Source organism: Mesoplodon bidens, assembly GCF_964165515.1.
Source record: "Mesoplodon bidens genome assembly, chromosome: 7".
Lineage (NCBI taxonomy): Eukaryota > Metazoa > Chordata > Mammalia > Artiodactyla > Ziphiidae > Mesoplodon > Mesoplodon bidens.
The window spans coordinates 93,965,889-93,989,232 of record NC_138164.1 but is presented as its reverse complement, the minus strand read 5'-3'; the positions used below and the strand labels follow the sequence as shown (position 1 = coordinate 93,989,232).

The 23,344-nt window shown below is 39.8% G+C and overlaps 1 protein-coding gene across 5 annotated transcripts in view; it reads right to left on the bottom strand.

The window, feature by feature from the left end:
- Positions 1-15,442: 15,442 nt before the first annotated feature.
- The window catches only part of IFTAP (intraflagellar transport associated protein), a 60,066-nt gene continuing 52,164 nt past the window's right edge, over positions 15,443-23,344 (bottom strand). For all 5 annotated transcript variants that reach the window (XM_081241128.1, XM_081241130.1, XM_081241129.1 and 2 more), the window contains one exon: positions 15,443-15,680. In XM_081241128.1, coding sequence (XP_081097254.1) covers positions 15,522-15,680 — 159 coding nt within the window. In that variant the 3' untranslated portion in view covers positions 15,443-15,521. The remainder of the gene's footprint in view (positions 15,681-23,344) is intronic.

Genomic DNA, 23,344 nt, shown 5'->3' with positions numbered 1-23,344 from the left:
GATGTAGTGTAAAGCATAGTGACTATATTAATAATTTTGTATATTTGAAAGTTGCTAAGACAATAGATCTTAAAACTTCGCATCACAAGAAAAAATATCCTGGCTGTGTATGGTGATGGATGTTAATTTGTGGTGATTATTTCAAAATATGTACAAATATTGAATTACTATGTTGTACATCTGAAACTAATATAATGTTATATGTCAATTATACCTCAATAAGAAAAAATTTTAAAACCACAACCCCAAAAAACAAGGCACTTAACAGGAATAACAAAAAAAAGAATCTCCAAGTGGCCCAGGAACAGAAATATGAGACAATCTGATGGATCTAGACTAGTAGTTCTCAGCTGGGTAAGTTTTGCCACATAGAGCATGCTCGTCAATTCGGGCAGAAATTTTTGCTTGTCACAGTTGGAAGGGGAATGTTACTGGTGACCAGTGAGTAGAGGCCAGAGATGCTGCTAAACTTCCTACAGTGCCCAGGGCAGCCTCCACAGCAAAGAATTATCAGGCCCAGAATATCAACGGAGCTAAGATTTGAGAAACCCTGATGGACCAGTGCTTCCCAAACTTTTTTGTGTATACGAATCACCAGGGGATCTTGTGAAAGTATGTGATTTGACTCAGTAAATGTAGGGGGAGAACTGAGACTCTGTTTTTCTAACAAGTGTCACCAGGGAGCTTGTTAGAATCGTTCCAGGCTCCACCCCAGGACTGTTGGATTATAATCTGTATTTTAACAATTTCCCTGAGGGATTTGCAGGCACATTCGAGTTTGAGAATTGCTCTAGAAAATCCAGTCAGATTCACGCTAATCCATAAAAGAGAAAGCTATTTTTTGGACCTATTGACAAAGAGTAAGACTGGACATTATTCTCTGGGCAATTTTTTTGATATTTAAATAAGATGGAAAACTACAAGGATTTTATTACATGACTTTATTAGATTTTATTATATTAAATAATAATCTATAATTATTTGTAAAAAATAATTTTATAACTATTGGGTTATTCATACATTCAAAGTAAGTCTTGGTATTCCTTAATCAAAACACCTCAAAGCTTAGAAGTGTTCTGGGTAACAGGAAGGGCAGGGGAGGGTAGAGGAGGGACAGATGGGGAAGAGAGAGGAGGATGGGAAGGGAGAAGGGAAAGAAGAAAGCAGGGAGGAAGGAAGAAATGAAGGAAAGAACAAGAGAGGGAGGGAGGAAGTAAAGAAAGAGAGAGAAGGGAAGGTTATAGAGAGGAAGAAAGGAAAGAAGGAGGGAAGGAAAAAGAAAAAAGACTGAGGTTTGGTAAATGCTCCATACAAGATTAAGCAAAATTATCTTTCTTTACTGCAGTAATTCTCAGAGGCTTTAATGTTCTCATGTGCAATATGAAATTCCAAAGGGAGGTATTATCAACATTTGACCATAGAAGCTTTTTATTATAGAGCATCTCAAGGCCTTGATATTCTAATGAACTCACCTTTGGAAACGTTGGTCTAAGTAAACCATTTTCTTTCCTTGAGCTTTGAAAGCACTGCCCCACTCAATCTCTAGGGACTTTTGTACCCTTAGGAACCAAAATAGGCACTAATAGATTAAAATAGCAGGTACCATTTTAACCATCTTGCACATACCAGGCACAGTCCTAGACATTTGATGTGCATTTTCTCTTGTCCTCACAACAAGTCTGCAAGGTAGGACTTACTCATTTTATACCTTAAGAAAATGAGACATAGAGAAGCTGAGAAATTTGCCCCAAACCATGCGTGCTGGTGAAGCCTGATGTGCTCACCCAGCTCCACTTAATGAAACATTGTCTTCCCTGACATGAGGGTTAGAAACCAAGAGTCTCTCACCAGATTCAAATCCTGGCCGTAGACATCTGTTCTCCTTAGAGATCTGACTTCCTTTTCGCTAGTAATTGGCCTGGCATCTGTCTCTATTTCTAACCCACATCTCCGTCATCCTCACTTTCTTGCCTTTAACATTTCTACTTGGCTCAGTGCCCTCTGCTGTGACCGACTTTCAGAGACACACCCACCTCCTTCTTTCCCACAAATGAGCCCCTGGGATGGAGACCCATGCCCTGGAGCTCAGGCTCACTCAGACCTCCCGGATGCGTTATGTCACCACTTCTAATTCCTTGCTTGGGAGGAAGTCCACCAGCATATGAAGGTATTCGTGGACCAACAGCTCCTCTCTGGTGTTCTCCCTCCCCCATTCAGTACCTAGTAAGCTTTGGAGAGTTGGCCTGTGCTGTAATGTTGGAGAAACAGGTGGTCCTCACACTGGACTTGACTGAGCAGCCCACCTCCTCACCTGATCCTCTGCATTCATTACCCCCTTCCCACATCAGATAACATCTGCCTACAACAACCCATGATGGAGTCATTATTTTGTGCCAGGCACCATGCTAAGTGCTCATATGTATCGTCCCTTTTTAACCGCACAACGCTGTGAAGTAGGTAGTATTACCCCTACTGGAAGAAGCATACATTAAACCAATAGAGCTGACATTATTCACACGATCACCCAACTAATGTGTGCTGAACTCAAACTCTATTCCTCCTGACGCCCAAACTCATCCTCTTACCTGCTAAGCCCTGACGACCCTCAATAAAACAATTAAATGCTCATAAAATCCTACTGGAAATGGACAAAGACGGGGTGCAGACAAATCACGCCGGTTGCTTTGTTTCCTCGTGAAAGGCACCTCATGAAGTTTTCTTGGCAAATATTTCCAACGACAGATGTGCAAACTCAGGAAAGCTGTTAGAGCACGTGGTTGTATTTTTCCAGCCCTAATTTACAACTAAACAGAACTTTGGTTTATGTGAAAACAAGAGGCTAAAAATGGGTTCCCAGGCTCCAGTTTTACAGAGATGTGGTTTTTTGAAGAAAGTTGGTCCAAATCACAACACTGAAAAATGAGCCTTGTGCAAAACTACCCACAAGCTCGGCTTGGTTCGGGGTGGAAAAGATCAGCCAGTGCCCTTTATCCTTAGCTCCTGGACCCTACGAGACATTTTCACCTCAAAACATATCCTTAGGATATGAGTTACTTATCTGTAAAATGAGGGAATGGAACTAGACAGTCTCAGAAAGTACCTCCTAACTCCATGTTTTATGGCTTTCTGAAATGCAAAACCAATTTCAAATTGCCCCTTGGGAGCAGCTCATAGAGGAGAAACAGATAAAACTGGCCCTGTTCACACATAGGGTTTCAATCATCTATTCAAGCTCAGTTTCACGCTTCCACACAATGCACACTCCTGGAATTCCTTCACTCGCTTCCTGTTTCAGCGTTTCAGAGGTTACATACATCAGGAGAGTCCTGGACATCCCAGAACCCACTTGTGATTGGAAGTAGCCAAAGCAAGAAAGAGCAAGAACCAGCTCTGTTTCCCCCTAATACCTGACCTGTCACGTGACATCACCACACTTTTCTCCTTGGAAAGGCAATGATATTGTCTATTGTCTTCAATCAGTGCTTCTTAAACTGTTTGGGTGTGAAAACTCAGTTTCGTCTTTTTGTCTGATAATTTCCAATACATCTTAGATGGCTATTTTATAAAACAGAATAAAAGTAAATTACTGGAAAAATGAAATGCTGCTTGGATGTCACAGCAATTTCAATTTGCTATAAAAGTCTCTAAATGTTTGCTCTTATTTCCAGACTTTTCTTGCCATGGACTTGTAACAAACAGTTCACAGAACCACGTGGGACTACAGACCACACAGAGAGGCGTTGCCCTAAATCCCTTTTCAATTCAATTCCAGACATTTATTAGGCAATTTCTAGGTCTATGCTAGGTGCTGTGGCCACCACTGATATTTAGATGACTGGCTTAAAACCTCTTTCAGATGCTGAGATGAATGAGAATGAGGCTGGGCTATTGCAAAGTGATAGTGTAATTAAATAATCCATAGGTTTCAAATGGAAAAGAGGGAAAATAGCACTTGGCTTGAGAAGTATCACAAGTCAGAAAGATGATGTTTCATAAAGAATGAAACCTCCTACAGTATCATAGTGTTATGTTTGGAAGTTCCAGACACATCTCAACCCCCCATCAATATGTTTTCTTTATCCTAGCTTTAACCCTCAGAGGTTGGAAGAGAAAACTGTGAAGCATAAACTTAGGATTCAGCCTCAAGTCTTCTCATCCACTCAGCCTCCCCGTATGTAATCCCTCACCGAGTCCCATCAACCCCATCTCCACTATAGGTCCCGAATCCATCCACTTCTCTCCACCTTTGCTATTAACACCCAAGCCACCATCACCCCCCACTTGGATGACTGCAAAACCAGCCACATAGCGGGTCATCTTGCTTCTTCTCCTGACCCCATCTCAACACCAGCAAGCAGAGTTGATCTCTTAAAATATAAAGCACATCAAAGACTTCAAAAAAAACCTCCATGGCTTCCTGCAGCACAGAGATTAAAATCCAACTCCCTACCATAACCTCCAGTATCATACAATCTCAGGACAACCCTACCTGCCTCAGTCATCTCCAACAAACTCTGCTTTCTCTCAAAGATTTTCTCTCAAATCTTTGCTTTCCTTATGTTTCTCTGGTCATCAAGCTTTTCCCACTTTAGGGTCTTGTCCTAGTTACTGGCTCAAAAAGGAACACACTTTCTCCTGGTCATTGCAAGCCTGGCCCCATCTTGTCACTATGGTCTCAGCTTACCTGTAACCTCCTTAACAAGGTTTTCCTTTTTCACCCAAATGCTCTCTTTCACTTCATCCAGGTTGGCATTCATCACAGCGGTTATCAGCAATACGCATTCTGTCTTTGCTGCTGCAACTCCAGAGTGCCAGTGCCCTGCGTATCAGAGGCACTCAATAAATATTTATTGTCTGTAGGAAAACTTTCAGAGCCATCCAGGAGCTTGTGCTTAGTTGCTACCTAGTATGAAAAATAACAAATTCACTCCAAAAATCAAAAGTGCAATAAAAGAAGCTGAGGAATTTGTTTGCTGACTTACTTGGGATTTAATTACATGGAGGATTTTGATGAAAAGAAGGAAAAATATTGTAGTACATTATGGTGCTAATGTGTGGGAGTTTTCATTGTTTACTCCTATCTCTTTCCTGGGGTATTATTAATGAGCCAACTATCTTGTACATGATAATGTATTACAATGAGTTGTGTTGGGTTGTGGGTCAAGATAAAATAGCAGAGTCCAATTTAAGCAAAATGACATTTGCTTGGTGAATGGCAGACCCATTTCACGCTTGCTTCTCTTCTTCTGCACTTTAGCTGTGCTCACCCTGAGTTGAACAGAGCCAGCCTCCCTCCCGTCTAGTTGATGGGAGGAGGTAGATGAGCCAGCTGCTCAGCAATCGAATTTGACTTCTGAAAAAACAAGAATCAAGGTGGCCCCTCCAACGGCCACTCATCGCAAAGGCTCACCACCTTGCCTTTGAATGATAGAGGGATTCTTGACAGCCACCTCTGATCTTCTGAAAATATGGGCAGGTATTCACCACCTGGTTACTCTCAGAGCAGCTCCTGGGCCAAAGCAGGGCACTGACCCCAGGGAGGGGGCCTTCTAGTTCAACAGACGACCTTCAAAAGACAGGCAGCCCCTTACGCCCACCTGCATTAACTGTCAGCTGCCCACAAGAGAGTACGGTGGTGGGAATGCCCCTCTTATCTCTGGCTTTCATCGCTGTGGCAGAGAGAAGCTGTTCTTGTGGGCCGAGAGGGATGGGTTTCAAGGGTTTCTTTGCTTTTGATGTCAACCCTTCACCACCGCAAGATGAACATGTGCCATCTGTGGTGTAGTGTCTGATGGGGGAGGGGGATGGGCAGGGAAATACATACAGATACTGGTATGTGCCACTGATGCCACATGATCCGGATGAGCCACCTCTCCCCAAAAGAACACAGGGCTCAACTTCTAGAAAGTAAGGTCTATTTACTTCTCCCCTTAGCTATGGAATGTCAATAACTTATTTGAAGCAATGAGTCTAGCTGGGGTAGTACTAGTTCACCACTGGGTTCCCCAGGATACTGCACTGACTTCTCTTTCCTGTGTCAAAACTGGCCTCTCTGTGATGTTACTAAGTATTTAGCCATTCATTTTTCTTCTCCCACATCTCATCTAATATCATGGTGAACATGTGGTAAACACTCAGTTGATGCTTAGTGTTTTCTTAATACTTTCTATTTTGATTAATTATCACTTAAAATGTAATGACTGTCAAATTTGGGGAAAATGAACATGGGAGCACACTTTTAGCAAAATGTAATTCATTTCTCATTCTAAACTATGGTGATGGCATTGGACAGGTTATTTGTTTGATATATAGCATATTAGAGCTTAATTTCACCATAATAAGAAGAGATCACTTTGGTTACCATCTGTATAAAACCCTTTGTGATCCTTGAAAATTGAGGACAATAACTAAACAGGATATAGTAGACTCATTTAGGCCAACAAATACAGAAGCCATTATGTAAGTGAAGAACTTTTCCAGAAATACTCTGACCAGCACTGTACCCAGTCCCTGACTTGTAAGGGTCTCACATTTCCTTATTGTTTTGAACACAGAAACATCTCAAGTCCAACACCCAAGCCCTCATCTGCAACTTGCATGTATTCTTCTTGTTTGTCTTAAATGAAACCCCCTTCTCCAGAGTTCTGGGCACCTGCACACCAGTAGCCAGGTGTTCAGCTGTTCAAACACGAAACATCCACCAACATGTGCCTGTCTCTGTTACACTTACACTCGGTGGGATGGGGGAAGCAGAAACCGATGCTATAGGCAAAGCTCACAGGGCAGAACAATAACAGGAATAGAGCTGAAGAAACAAATGCTGCAGGTTTTTTCCCCAAAGAAAGGTTAGCAAACTCAATTTTAGCAAAACAAAAAGGTAACACAGACTAACCAAACTGTGGATTTCATTCACATTTGAAAATAAGTTGGATTCACTGCAAAATAATATAAATATATATACACATGAAATATATATCATATATCGATAGATAGATATAAAAACCTCGAGTCATCAGAAGTCATTAGAGTCAATACATCAATAACAGGATAATACTATAACCAAAGCATTTAAAGAAAAGCATAAACTACTCTCCGGAAACTAAAGTCTCCTCAGAAATCAGTTGACCTTTATTTTCAAGCTAAGTCCTCTATAAGTTCAAGACAATGACCTTCTTAAACCCAAAGGACTTAGGAAATCATTTTTGCAAAGACATCTGATACCATGGGTTTTTTTCCCCAAAATATGCCCCAATATGTCTGTGATTCAAATACTTTCCAGGTTTTCCCATCTTTGTGGGTAAAAATAAGAAGAATTAGCAGTTTTTTCTGAATGGTTGTTAAACACCCTAATTACTTCATGCACCATTACCACCACTTGCACATAAGCCATCCTTTGAAAATACTTTTTAACCTAAACTAAAATTCATGCTAATTTCTTCTGAGAATATAGCTATTATTAACACAATTTGGAGAGTTATTGGATTTACTTTTTTAATCTTAACAGGGATGTCAATATTCTAAATGCACACAATGGAGATAATCTACTACCATCTGAAGTGGAGCCAACAACAAAAATCTCTTTAGAAAGACTGCACATTTTTATACAGATGCAAAGTATTATAATTATTTATCATGTACCATAACCTTTATTATTGACTTGCCATTATTTTGATACTAAAATGTCTTCATACATTCCTTCATGCAAAATTCACTTACATTAGAATCATATTGTTGGGTCTTTTTTTCCTCCCATTTTTGTACTGGATGGAATTACTTTTTCTGATTGTTCTCTCAATAAATCAACATTCTGGTGCAGCTTGTGCAGACATTTTGCATTTTGTTTCTTTATCATAAATTCAATGGATTAACAAATCATGACATTAACTATTTGTTTCTAAAAACAAAACATAACAAAAGAACCAGACAGTAGATAAACATTAGTTGAATGAATAAATCTTAATGGGATCCATTTTTGTGGCACTCTTCCTGGATTTTGTAAGTAAATGAAGCCAGATAAGAACCATAATACGTAAGAGACAGTGCTTCCTAAAGTTGCAAGAATGAATGAGATTTGGTTGTTTGCCTTTGGAGTCGGTGAGGGGGGTGGGTTCCAGTGAGGGGGGAACATGTACACAAGGCAGAATGTGACAAGTAGCAACAGTGTTACAAAGTGATATCCAGGTTCTGGGGAAGATGAAATTATACCTGGTGCATCTTAAAGGATGAGGAGAAATTCACTGGGCAGAAATGAAGGGTGACCATCCAGAAAGAAAGAACAATAAGAAGAAAAGCATGAAGGTGGGAGGCAACATTTGGGAACCACGTGTAGTCAGTTTCATCTGTATCATGGGGGTACAAGGGAATAGGGCCTTGGATGCTAAATTGAGAAGTTTTTAATAATCAGTAGGCAATGAGCAGCTAGTAGTGGTTTTGAAATAAGATAGTAACATTAAGATGAATATGAAAACGTGTAAAACAAGCCAGAATGGAAAGAATAGAGGCATTTAGAGACTAATTGGGAAGTAGGAAGGCTTCCTGGAGGAGATAAGTAAAAATGAAGTCTTGAATAATGGCCAGGGGGGTACAGAGGAGAGATTGGAACACAAAGGTAGCGCAGAGGCCAAAATAATAGCCTCTGACAACCAATGTGGTGCCATAAACAGAAATAGGAACATCAGGAAGAGAAAAAGGGGCTGCTTTAGAGGATGGAGTGCCTAACACATGAATGCCTCGTACATTCCAAAGGCAACCCAGCCAAAGACCCAGCACCTAATGCATCACTTCCCTCTCTCAGTGTTAGGGATCCTAGAACTTACCTAGCCTCCACTTGTTCACACCCGACGCTTTCTACAACATGCTGGGAATACCCAAGTCCCTCTTGGCATCTCCAGCTCTTATGGCTCATTCATTCAGCATCATGAACACAAGTGCTTCCCATCAAGGGGCACCATGCTCATCCTTATCAAGGATAAGACGCTACCTTCATTCTCTCAATTCTAATCGTCTAGCCCTGATGCAGCTCTGGCATGCTGTCTTGATCACTCTGGATGTGGTTTCTTGGTGTTTGTTTGCTTTTCATGGAATTGGCTTTACTATTTAGCAGATTTAAAAATAATACAAAATTCAAAAAAGAAAATAATACACACCTTGCAATAAAAACGTGGAAGATAAAGTTGAGAGAAATCTCAGAAAACAGAGCAAAAGGAAAGAAAACAGAAGAGTATGAAAACATTGTAGTAGCATCTAAGTTCAATATCCAAAAAACGAACATTCTAGGAAGAAAGAAAAGAGGAAATGGAAGGAAGCAAGTCACCAAAAAATAATTCAAGACAATTTCCCAGAACTAAGGATGTAGCTTTCCCGACTAAAAGGCTACTGAGTGCCCAGGGAAAAAATGAAAATAGACCTGTGTCAACACAGATCATAGTAAATTTTCAGAATACTGGGGATAACCAAATCATAGAAACTTCCAGAGAGAGAACAATATAGCCTGGCACACACATCCCTCCAGTGGAGTCTTCCCCCAATACAATACAGCCCTATCCCCTTTCCACCATCTTCCCCCAAATGTAAGTCAGATTATGTCTCTCCTCTGTTTAAAAACCTCTTGTGGCTTACATGACACTCAAAATAAATAAAAGTGTAATGAAAATGAGGGAATTAGGCTTTAAGACCACCTCGAAAATGTGATGACTCTTATGAACATTAACATTTTTGAATGAATGGATAAAGGCTTCTGTTTTACAGACAGCTACCAAAATGGAATTTTCCTCCTTCCTACCTCTCTCTTTAAGTTCTGTTTTCTTTTTCCCTTTCCAGTTTTCCTTTAGTCATCAGTCCACACTTTTTAATGTAGAATGTTGGCAATATCAGTATTGTTATCACATGAATGGCTCCTCAATAGGGTTTTTAATGTTAAGAAGTCATAACAAGGTTTCAAAAGAACAATTGAGAAGTGGGTCAAGTTTCCATGTGAACCAAAGATCTCTCAATTTTCCATGGAGTTATGGAAAGGAACAGATTGGATGGAACAGTTCAAGCCAATCAGGTGAGGCTTCCCAAATTTGCATGGGCCACCGGATTGTCATGAGTCTAAGAAGTAAGAATATATAGCAAAAGTGCTCAGTATATGTCTAACTAAACTGAATCAATGAAATGGACCTCTGGGTTCTTCAAACTAATAAGCTCATACTTTAGGTGTGATTCATTCAGTAAATATTTATTGAACACCTACTTTATTGCAGGTCCTTTTCAGGTGTTGGGGACACAGCAATAAAAAGACAGAGGAGGTACATGCCCTCTTGCAGTTTATGATCTAATAAAAGAGTCAGATAAGACACAGACAAGGTAAGGTAATAGGATAAATCGGGATGGAGTGAAGGTTGTAAGAATGGGATTAGATAGGGTGGTCAAGAGAGAGACTGGGGAGACACATTTCACCTGAGACCTGAATAATGAGAAAGACCCAGCTACACCAGGACTTGGGAAGACCAATCAGAAAGAAGAGTGAGAGCAAAGGTCCTAAGGTGGAAACAAGGTGGAGTGCTTGAAAAACATAAAAGAATACGAACTGGTTAGAACATAATAAAAAATGAGGAAGAAGGTACAAGATGAGATTGGAGAGGTAGGTAGGGGCCATAGGGTGTAAGGGCTGGGTAGGCCAGGGTGAAAAGTATCGATTTCTCTTCCACATATGGAGAAATATTTTTCTAGGAAATTCTAAGATTGTCTCTTTCATGTCATTTCCCAAGCTGTTGTACTCATGTAACTTCGACCTCCAAGAAACAAGCCAATGAAATGAAAATTTTTTGTCTTTTTCATATTTTAATTCATCCATACAAGTACCTAGCACATAAGGAAAATTTATTCTTTTAAATGAGGCTACAGCTCTATTTCATTCATGGGAAAAGAAATTTCCTGATGAAGGAATCAAGGAAGTTCAATATCAGGTCTAAGTATTTTTTCTCCTTCTTGTGCAACTCCCCATAAGGTGGATCCTGAAGGAATAAGATTGCTTGGTGTGCCACCACACTGAACAAGCTAGGGCTGGTATTGCAGGCTTGGAGTGAAATGTTCTCCATTCAAGTTTGTTCGTGTTGTAACTGCTACATTATTTCAAGATACTTTTTTTCTTCCCTCCCATTTTGGTGTATACACGCAGGAGCTTCTCCTTATCTTCTACTCTTTCTTATCCTCAATGCCACTACCTAATCCGGGTAAGCATTATCTATGAATACAAGCTCAGGCTTCTTCTAAAGGCACTTGGTTAGGGTTTGCCAACCAACGTAAAATAAACCATTCACATCGATTCAAGGGACCCATAAAGCTGAAAGTCATAGAGGAGTATTTGCTAGTCAGGGGAAGAGTAATGGTACAGTTGAGACAAAACTATTTCATTCAAAGGCCTTAAGGGACCCATTTTCCAGTGTCACTTTTGCTGTAATGCACAACTGCCCCAAATAATGTAGGAATCAAAAATTTCCAAAGCGGGGGACTTCCCTGGTGGCGCAGTGGTGAAGAATCTGCCTGCCAATGCAGGGGACACAGGTTCAAGCCCTGGTCCGGGAACATCCCACATACTGTGGAGAAACTAAGCCCGTGCACCAAAACTATAGAGCCTGTGCTCTAGAGCCCACGAGCCACAGCTACTGAGCACACGTGCCACAACTACTGAAGGTCGCGCACCTAAAGCCTGTGCTCCACAAGAAAAGCCACCACAATGAGAAGCCTGCGCACTGCAACGAAGACCCAACGCACCCAAAAATAAATACTTAAATTTATTTTTAAAAAAATTTCCAAAAGGAATGAAGCCAAAAATACACCAATTCTACAGATAGAACACTCTACAGTAACGTTCACCTGCCATCTACCCTGCCTAGTTAATGGAATACTCCACCAAAGTGTACTTCTTTTTGAATACTTAGTTTTGTTTCTTCTATTATAAAACTATTTAAGTCCATAGAATTGGGATGTCTTAAAGATGGTGAAGTCTTTCTTTATCTAAAATACCAAAATGCTATATGTATATATATTGAGTCAAAAGAGATCCTCTGGTCTTATGAACAATTATGTCACAATGCAGTTGTCACCTCAAGTCAGCATGTGTATATAGACTATATGCTAAAATCTTGTTTTAACCTCACAGTTGCTCCCTCGTCCCCTCATTGCATCAATCAAAAATCCTTGCTAGTTCTACCTCCAAATCTCTAATCAAATCCATACTTTCCACATCCACTTACACTGCCTTAATTCTGGCTCTTGTCTCTCACACAAACTATTCTAATAGCCTCCAATCAAGAAGTCCTACTGATTCTTCCTGGCCAGCCTCAAATGTCACCTCCTCTTTGAAGATTCTCCAGCTCTCCAAGGCATAATTCAGTAACTCCAACTTGCTTTGCCCAGTAGCTCTTAGTACACATTACTCTTACAAAACTGATTACACTCTACCGCAGTGCTGTCAAATAAAAATACACAAGCCACATGTATAATTTTAAATGTTCTAGTGGCCTCATTAAAAAGGTAAAAAGAGGGCTTCCCTGGTGGCGCAGTGGTTGAGAGTCCGCCTGCTGATGTAGGGGACACGGGTTCATGCCCTGGTCCGGGAAGATCCCACACGCCGCGGAGCGGCTGGGCCCGTGAGCCATGGCCGCTGAGCCTGCGCATCCAGAGCCTGTGCTCTGCAGTGGGAGAGGCCACAACAGTGAGAGGCCCGCATACCGCAAAAAAAAAAAAAAAAGGTAAAAAGAAATTGGTAATGTTTTATTTAACCAGATAGACCCAAAATATTATTTCAACATGTAATCAATACAAAAATACAAGATAGTCTATAATTTTTCATATTAATTCTTTGAAATCCAATGCGCATTTTACATTTATAGTATATTTTAGACACTAAGTTGTCATCAAAAATAAATGATCTGTATTTAGATGTCATAAAATTTACAGCTGAAAAAGTAGATTCACATACCCAAGCTGTTCCAAATGGACTTGAGAGTTTTATAATAAGTGCATCAAATATCAACTTTATATTTTAAATGAAAATAAAATTAACATTTAAAAATCAGTTCCTCAGTCATACTAGTGGCTAGTGGCTATGATGTTGGACAGTGCAGCTCTACCATAATTATTTGTTTATACATTTGTCTTCCCCACTATGTCAGACCATGTCTAATTTACTTGTATCCTCCCCATTGCCTAGCATAGGCTTGGCACATAAATGGTGTTTTGTGAAAGTCTTTTGACTAGACAAAGAAAATTAGATGTGGAAATCACCTGACAATAGCAATATTAAATCAAGAGCGTTTTTTGTAAGGAATATAAATGGCAGTTTTTATGAATATATACACACACACAAGCACAGGCCTGTATGAAAACTAATTAAGACTAAGTACATTTGAAATTGGTTCAGCTGGTATGGAAAACAGTATGGTGGTTCCTCAAAAAACGAAAGAGTTGCCATATGATCCTGAAATCCCACTCCTGGGCATGTATCTAGACAAAATTATAATTCAAAAAGATACATGCATCGCAATGTTTACAGCAGCACCATTTACAATAGCCAAGATACGGAAACAGCCCAAATGTCTATCAACAGATGAATAGATAAAGAAGATATGGTGTGTATATATATATATATATATATATATATATATATATATATATATAATGGAATACTACTCAGCCATAAAAAAGAATGAAGTAATGTCATTTGCAGCAACATGGATGGACCTAGAGATTATCATGCTAAGTGAACCAAGTCAGAAAGAGAAAGACAAATACCATATGATATCACTTGTATGTGGAATCTAATATATGACACAAATGAACTTATCTAGGAAACAGAAACAGACTCACAGACATAGACAACAGACTTGTGGTTGCCAGGGTGTGGCGGAGGGCAGGGGAGGAATGGATGGGGAATTTGGGATTAGCAGATGCAAACTATTATATACAGCAGCAGTCCCTAACATTTTTGGCACCAGGGGCCAGTTTCGTGGAAGACAATTTTTCCACAGACTAGGATGGAGGGGATGGTTTTGGGATGATTCAAGCACATTACATTTATTGTGCACTTTATTTCTGCTATTATTACATTGTAATATATAATGAAATATACAACTCACCATAATGCAGAATCAGTGGGAGCCCTGAGCTTGTTTTCACTTGCCACTCACTGATAGGGTTTTGATATGAGTCTGCAAGCAATTGATTTATTATGGTCTCTGTGCAGTCAAACCTCTCTGCTAATGATAATCTGTATTTGCAGCCGCTCCCTAGCGTTAGCATCACCGCCTCAACTCCACCCCAGATCATTAGGCATTAGATTCTCATAAGGAGCTCACAACCTAGACCCCTCACACGCACAGTTCACAGTAGGGTTCACACTACTATGAGAATCTAATGCCGCCGCTGATCTGACGGGAGGCAGAGCTCAGGCAATAATGCGAGCAATGGGGAGCGGCTGTAAATACAGATGAAGCTTTGCTTGCTCACCTGCCCACTGCTCACTTCCTGCTGTGAGGCCCGGATCCTAACAGGTCACAGATGGATACTGGTCCGTGGCCCGGTGGTTGGGGACTCCTGATATATAGAATGGATAAACAAGGTCCTACTATATAGCACAGGGAACTATATTCAATATCCTATAATAAACCATAATGGAAAAGAAAAAATAGAAATAAAATATATAGTCAAAGAAAAAAAAGACTAAATACATTTGATTTGTTACTGATTCCTTCAATGATAAAAATTACTTCATACATACTATTCCCCCTTCGTCTGTGCCTTCACCACTTTTTCTCCTCCCTTTAAAGCATTTGTGGGTATTTTACACAATTAGTACTTCCTAATAGTTTTTACATTCTCTAGTTTTCTTCTCTATCTACGCCTTGCCTTCTCAAATGATATTGTAAACTTCTGGAAGTAAGAGATCATTCCTTGTACTTTGTAACTTTCCTCACACATGGCTGAATAGCAGTAACAAAATGCAAGAATTTACTATATGACATATAATCAATTCTCAGACGCTTTCTTTTTCAGTAAAGTCTTTTCCCAATCAATCCTAGAAGCCCAACCTCTCAGCACTCACATTCATACCACTATCTCTGGATAGCTGAGACCAGTGACCTATCACATAATCAGTTCTTTGTGTTTTGCATGTTCAATTGCCCTTCCTCCCCAAGGAGGCGGGATGAAATTTCCAGTTTTTGTTACAATACCCCACATTACCTAGTTTCCGCGCTCTCATCAGATGGACCCTTCTGTGGGCGTTGCTTCCTGTCCCCATTTGCCACCTCCATCTCCCCCTATCAGCCATGGATGCAGCCATGTGACAGAAGAGAACTCTGTAAGGGTAGAGGGCTCTTTGGTCTTTTTAGTCTCATCTCCCTACTGACAAATAACTCTGATAAATCAACGCACACACAAATTTCCACAAAAGGGATTATAGTAGGTATATATTTTATTCTAATGTTGCTCGAATAAGAACAAGATAAAAATAAACACGAAGATGTCTTGGTGGATCAGTCCCGGGGTTTCTCTAAGTCTGTGCTCTTTTTCTTTTGCTCACATAGCTCTTTGATGGCATCTATCTCTGCAGGAGTGAACTTGGGGGTTAGCATCACAGCGTCATAATCAAATTCTTCATCAAGTGAGAACGGCCGAACTTCATCTCCGACTATCTATAAAAGGTAGCAAAGGAGGAAAATAACATATAATCATTGTAAATGAAGATAAAGTTGAAAACATAAACTCTCTATTAATATTTAATTAAACTTTTTTAGAGTTCAGCACTCTGAGCTGATTAAGCTGTTTTTAAGTAAAGGAATAAATTCAATTATTCAATTTGACCTAATTTAAGCCTCTTAATATGCTCCATTTGTACCATCCTGCATCTGAATGAATATCATTAACTAATTCCGCCCACGGCAAGAAGAATCAGAAAGTCTCTCTTGCACACATTCATTACATTTTTACCATTTGTAGTGTTAGGGCTACAGGCATATGGAAAAACTAAGAGTTATATTCAAATGTGAGAAAATATACCTTAAGATTTTGGTCAACCTTAAGGACACTTTTATCATTTACTAAAAAAGACCTGTAGCAATAAAACATCATTTTCAAAGATAAAAATACTCTCTGCTTAATATACTTACTTCTTCAGATAATACTTGGGCCAATATCAGCAGGAATTAAAACACATAGTAGCACCCTAAATTAAAAAGTCCAGGATCCTTTCTTCCTACCAATAATTTTTTAAATATTACAGAATTTATCTGCAACTCAGAGTAGCTGCAAAGAGATGTAATAATTTTGTATCTACTTATTCATAATCTGTCAATTTTAAAGACTTCCTAAAGGAAGGTAGATTAAAAAAAGCATATTTTCCAATAAACAAAAGAGATTTAATGCCTTAAATCTCACTGTATCACCCCTTAAAAGGCCTCTCCAAAAGCAAATGGTGTGTGATACAATGAAATCACCCAGCACTTCTGTGTAGCTCTCTATTATGTATGGTGATGCTGAAATAATTGAAAAGGATGGCTTATGCAAGAATGAAAAAAATGCCCTGAAGCTATAATCAGCTTTCAATATTCTTGCATGGAAAATGATCTCGTTTAGTGGCTTTTGCAATGTTCTTGAAAATGGAGCATCTAGTTCAGCAACTGTGTACTGTTACCAAAGGTGCAAAAAAAAAAAAACACCCCAAAACATGAAAAGCAGATATCTCCTATCTGTTTAACCAGTTGCATCTTGTAGTTGGGTGTGCAGTGCTAACAGCGAACACCCAGCCATCCATCATCCTTTCTCGGTAAAACAAGCACGAGAACAAATTTCAGAGACTTGCTCACTTCCTCTTTGTTAGAAAGTGTCTGTGTGCTTTCCTGACAAAGGTAATGATGGGAGCGGCCACTGAGTGAGTCCCCACCACGCGCCAGCCCCAGTACTAGGAACCGTGCAGGCATTAGGAGTAATCTTCAAACAACGCATCTTGCAAAGTTCTGAAAGGTTAAGTAACTTGCCAAGGCTACACAGTTAGTAAGGAAAAGAAGCAAGATTTGAATCCCGAATCCCGGGCGACCGGTAGATAAAGCTTCACCTTCGCAACAAAAACACCAGCAAAGGTCGACCTTGAAGTTTTCACTAAGCCAAGTCATAGCTCTTTGGGAGAAAAGATATTTTCTAAATAAGTTAAAAAATTCTCACAGCCTATCATAAAAAAATGCACTCAAGGATCCACATAATACCATGACTATCTTGAAAAGAGCAGCTGTACCCTGGAAGCAAATCAGTCTGCCGAGTGGCTAACCTGTCCATTTAGATAACTTTCTGAAAATTAAATTTATCGTCACCACAAAGTGACAGTGGGGTAATATGGCTAAGACCAGCTTAAATGAAGAAACATGTACACAAGGACACAGTATGCTCATTTCCTGAATAGAAGCATCCTTGCCGTCTCTAACTCTATCCAGCAGTAAGCACTGAGGTTTGCAGGCCTGGTCCTGGCAGAAGACGAGAAAGAGCCCCCTATCTGCCAGCGCTTCTGTCTGAAGGGATTCTTGCTGCCCATGGACACCCGGTTGAAGACCTGCCATCCACATGTCCACCAGTTTCAGGCTGCCCATTGCACTAGGACTTTGAACCCTATCCTGAGGCTTCTAAAACCTGCCTAGACCTTATTAGCCACTCTCACTAGATGCAGTCACTTTGCCTTCACCCAGCTCCCTCTGAGGCTGGAAAGCAGGTTCAAATTAGACAAATCCCTTTGCTGAGCTAAAATCCCAGCGAGACCATCATACCATCCTCCCTGCTCCCTCACACAGCCCGAGCAACCCTCACATGCCCACCTCCCTGCCCTCTACGTGTTCACTCCGTAAACACTCACTGAGCACTTAATGTGAATTAGATACTGGGAACACAAGGATGAAAAGAAGCAAAATCTGTGCCCACGAGGTTTTATAACTTCAGGGAGAAGACGGAAGTAAATGAGTGATTTCATTATCATGCTCTATGCTCCCCAACAGAGGGATGCAAAAAGGGCTAAAGGAGCACAGAGGGTAAAGTGCTGAAGCTTAACTTACCCTCAACTGAGTATGGCCACTCTCCAGAAAATCCTACTCACCTCCCCACTCATCACCCCACTTAGGACCCACCTTTTATCAGCAACCCAGACGAAGGCTTGTATGTTGAACTTCCAGACTCTCTGACGAGGGCTAACTCCTGTGACCAAGTTAGTCCTTTCTCCCAGATAGGGTCCAACCCACCACCTTCTTACTCCTCTCCCTTCCCCAGGGTCCCCATACACCTTTCGGCCATAATATCCAACAGTATGGAACTAGAGATATAGAAATTTATCCTTAAGTGAAAAGTTTTTTATTCTCCTTTAAGTTCTTTTTCATACAGTGAAATTTTTCTCTATTGTGGAGCATGATTTCCTTCATCAGTCATTTGTTATTAACCGAAACAGCAACAAGGAATAAGTTTCTAGCTAGCCAATAAACATATGAGGCCAACACAATAATTATTCATTTACAATACACTTAAAAATATAAAAATATACTTATAAATGTCTTCACTTAGAAAGTCAGTTATTAACAGCAGCTATCACTGTTAGATTAATTCCTTAGGCAATCAGTTAAATGCTGAAATATAAAAGCAAGAAACCAAGAATAATAATAATTTCATATCTGCAATGCCAGAATATGATACTCAAGACCTTTTAAAACATTCTGGGGGTACCACTGTCTCTCTATACTGCAAGGTGGCCAGTACATCTCTGGATCAAAACGTCAGAGGAATAGTCTCCTGCAATCATTCAGATATATTCCATTCTTCCCACAAATGTTTATTAAAATTTAGGGACTGTGTAGGTGCTGAGGATACAAAGATGCAGACTTGTATGAAATCACAGAGAAATGAGATAGACACATCAACAGATCATTGTAGTAAAATGTAGTAAGTACACATGGTATAGTTAGAAGGTGACAGGAACAGAGAAGGAACACCTAACCCAGCCCAGGTTGGAAGGCACTGGGAAGGATTCAGAGGAGGCTTTCTGGAAGAGGTGCTGTCTAAGCAGAATCTTCAAGGGTAATATTATTTAACAAGGTTGAGGGAAGATGAGCTTTGCAGACAAAAGCAGGTCTCATGAACAGGCCAAGTCAGAAACAAACAGAATTTCACATATGTGTATCTGCGAGTAGTTCAGTGTTGCAGAGCAGAAAATGTCAGGTAGAGAGTGGCAAGAGACGAAGATGGTGCCAGATCATGACAGGTCTTATATGCTACTTTTCCCAGAGATGATGAAAAGTCACTGAAGGATTTTTTGAAAGTAGGTAGATACTTGGTATCTGTGCATTTCGAATAAATTCCTTCCTTCATTCAAATGTTAACTGAGCACCTACAATGAGACACAGGCGTGAAGAGAACAGAAGGAGACCCTGCCCTCTTGGAGGGTACATCAAGAAAGATCACTCTGAAGACTGAACAGAGGGTAGATTGGGAGTCAGGAGACTAGTCAGGAGCCTGCTGAAGCAGTCCAGACAAGATAATGAGAACAGGGCATTGAGAGCAGATATTTTAAAATATTAGAAAGTGAAATTAACAGCACTTGATGACTGATTTGGATATAGGAAGGGAAGAAGAGCAAGAATGCAGGAAGAGAAGTGGGTAAAGATAAGCTCAGTTTTTAACATGTTGATTTGAATGTACCTCAAGGAATCCAGATAGAATTGTCAACAGGCAATTGAACCCACAAACCTGAAGCTCAGCAAGAGGTCTGAAGCTGGAGATACAGATTTGGAGACATAAGCACAAAAGGTAGTAACCTATAGATGAAAACAGATCCAAGTATGCAAGTGGGAAGAGCTGTAGGTTTAGCATGGAACCCTGAGGAATACCAACTCCTAAGGGAAGCATGGAGGGAAAACCCCCAAAGGAGGCAGGGAAAGAACACTCAGAGAAATACACAAAGAATCTGAGAAGAGCTGGGAAGAGAGAACCAGTGGACCACGAGTGTCAGGGAAAATCAATGGTAAAAAACACAGTAGAGAGTCCCATTGAAATAAAGACTGAAAAGTGTCCTTTGGGATGATTGGCAATGATACCTTTATTCTGAATATGTCCAGGCAGGTGATTAGACCAAGGGCATTTTGCAATGAACTGAATGAGGAGTGAGGGGAAAGGAAGCAGAGTCAACTAGAGGAGTCGAGTCTGTTGGTTTCTGAAGTCTGTATGAAAAGGGAGAAAAAAGACCAGACAATAGCCAAGAGGGGTCCAAGGTAAAGGGAAGGTTGTTTTTTTAGTTTTCTTTCATTTCGTTAAGGATGCGAGAGACTTAAACATGTTTACACGTTGAGGGCAATGAACCAATAGAGAAGGAAAGAGACAATGACCCTAACCATCTTATTATACCAGAAAATCACTCCCGGTAGTGAGGAAAGTTTCCTGATTATTTGTTCATTCAATACTTATTGCATGTCTCCTATACGCAAAGCACTTAATTCGGCACTAGTTCTGACTTTTTTGCATTTTAATTAAGTAACCTTATAGAGACACACATAAGTGAATGTAGGGTCTTCTAAGACAAGGGGCATATATGTAATTCAAAGTGAACCCTGATGTACACTGCAGTTCAGAACACATCACTGTGATCTTCAAAACGACAGCTTTACAAATACTGTAAAGCTGCAGTTCTATTTATGCATTTCAGCTGTTGGCTACTGTGGCACACTTTGGGAATTCTCCTCTTTCAAGTTAGGTTCATTTTGAGGTTCTAAGATATAAGGCTCCAAGTTTTTTAGATTGCAAACTGAACTTCTGATTTATTTCAAAGAGCAGAATTTGTACAATGGAACACCAAATCCCCTGCTACTAAACAGAAAACAACTGTGAATTAAGTTATTAACTTGTTATTTTTGCCTAAGGAGCTGAGAGAAACATGTGGATTTCAGGTGTCTAATTTCAAATCTAACTGAAATCCTTTTGTAGTCTCTCAGGGAATAGAATTTGTACACTATTAGAAAATTGCTAGTTTTCTTAAAATTGCTCACGTGATTTATTCTAAGAGGGACACTATTACAGAAGGAATCATTTTCATTCATCGTACCATGTAGGCAAGTTAAAGTAAATAGAACTAATGCTCAAATCAATAACAGCAGCATTTAGCTGTAGGTTATCTTACACAGTAATATGATAAATAAACTGTCTATACAGGTGAAAAATTTTAGAGTCCCATTTTGAAATGGAAAAACAGGCAATCTCCCATTAAAATACAACAAAAGTTTCTTCAGTGACCTCTTCTATATTTTGCGAAGTAGGACAAGAACTCACAATTTTTCATCTTCTTAATGTGAATTCTTTTTGTTCAGTAAAGCTGTTCAAAACTTCCAAAATTCATCAAAAGAGAGTAACTACAGCAAGAAGTTATTCACAAAGGGAAAGTGGAAGGCTCTTGAAAAACGTTTGACTGTAAGGAGGAAATGCACATGTACAAAAGCAGTGATAAAATTAGGAAAAAATTAAATGGGTCCAGTCCATATCAGGAAGTTATGGATTCTCATTAGGCAATTAAGAGGAAGTTAGGACATCCAGGATAAGTTTCATCTTTTGAGATTGACATCACAGAAAGCAACTACCATCTCTCACCCAAAATAGCCCGTTGGTAGGTCCTTACAGGATGTATGTGCTGGAAATTGGTGATTATGTTCTATTACCTACATTGGGTATTTTAAAATAAGATTAATACTATTAAACCAAGGCAGAGTTGGTGTGGTATTGTGATTCTAGACAGTTCTGAAACACTTCTCTAACAAACAGTGGTTAGAAATTAAAATCCCACCCAAAATATTACTCTGATATTTAAAAAGCAGCAAATTATTCATTTATGTCTCATTTTTGCCAACACAAAAATTGTTCATATCATTTTGATTCGAACATTTAAAAATTTTCACATTCTCTGGGAAGAAATTTATACTCCTTTTAAAGATACAACCATACACAGGATTTTAACTAGCATTTTACTGGCTATATGACTGATTCCAGAAATCATTCTTTTTTTTTTTTTTAAACCCATCAACTAAAACCATTTTGTAACAATTTCTATAATGGCACTAGGTGCCACTGACCACTGGCTGGTCCAATAATTTGTATGGTCACAACTGAAGTCAAGAACATGAACAAGTCTTTAAAAGAAACTGATTCCTGCTAGGAATCACCTTGCAATTATAGTCTCTTAATACTCAGAGAAAGCAATCTATAATTCAAAAAGCATTGAAAAGTGGCTATCTCCGCAAGTTTATCTGGTAAACAATTTGGGATTTAATATAAGTCTGCAAGCATCCTAGATAGACTTCTGTGATGTCAGTGAACAAAAGTTCTATGAAAAAAGGGCAATTTAAAATTGAAATGTGTGGATTACTTCTGATTGAATGACTGCTTCCATAACATCAAGTGACAAGACTAGTACCCAAACAACTAAATAATCACGAAACACCCTAGTGTTTTTATTAGGAAGCAATAATAAAGAGCCCTTAACAACTTCTTGTGCCCGATCCCCTTTTATGCTAGAGTAATAAAGGTGATAAAGGCCACTGCCGAGCACCATCAGCAGCCTTGGCTGGCACGTGTTTGTTAAGTATATGTAGATGAGTTGCAAATGATGGTGAAAGGTGGCTTTCAAGTTGTGCATTTGGGAGCGTTAACATGTGGCAGATTCCATTCTCCCGTGCTGGTGAAGTGCATGTATAGATGACATTTCCCAGCCTCCCCAGGGACCAGATAGGAACATGTGACTAAGTGGTTGCCAATGGAATGTGAGCAGAGATGAAGAGCCCTGAGTCCTATGCCTTGGGGGAACTTGCTGCCCCCATGCTCTCATCTCTTGCCCCTCCAGGTAGGACGGTGACCTGACTTGGAATATGCACATGAGGACAATGTCCTGAGGTGCAGTGGAGATCCAGAGAGAAGGAACCTGGGCCCTGGTGACCCCAGGGGACAGAAGCACCTGCTCACTTTAAAGGCTCTCTACAGACTGTTACATGAGAGAAATAAACTTCTATCTCCTTTCAGCCACTGATTTATTGTTGGGATTCCCTACTATAGCAGCCTGGCCTTACCTTAACTAATGCAAAATGTTTTTAGGACCTTGGAAACAATAATAAAAACAAAAGTGGCCAGTGCAGACTAAAAGAGAGAAGAAAACTTTCCATCCTTTCTCTTGCGGAGTCCCCAAGTAGCACTGTCCTGTAGCATGGCGAACATCATGACACAAACATAGTTTCCACGTAAAAACATAATTGCTCTGTGTGTTTAAAAGGGATTATACACATTAGAGAGAGATGGCAGT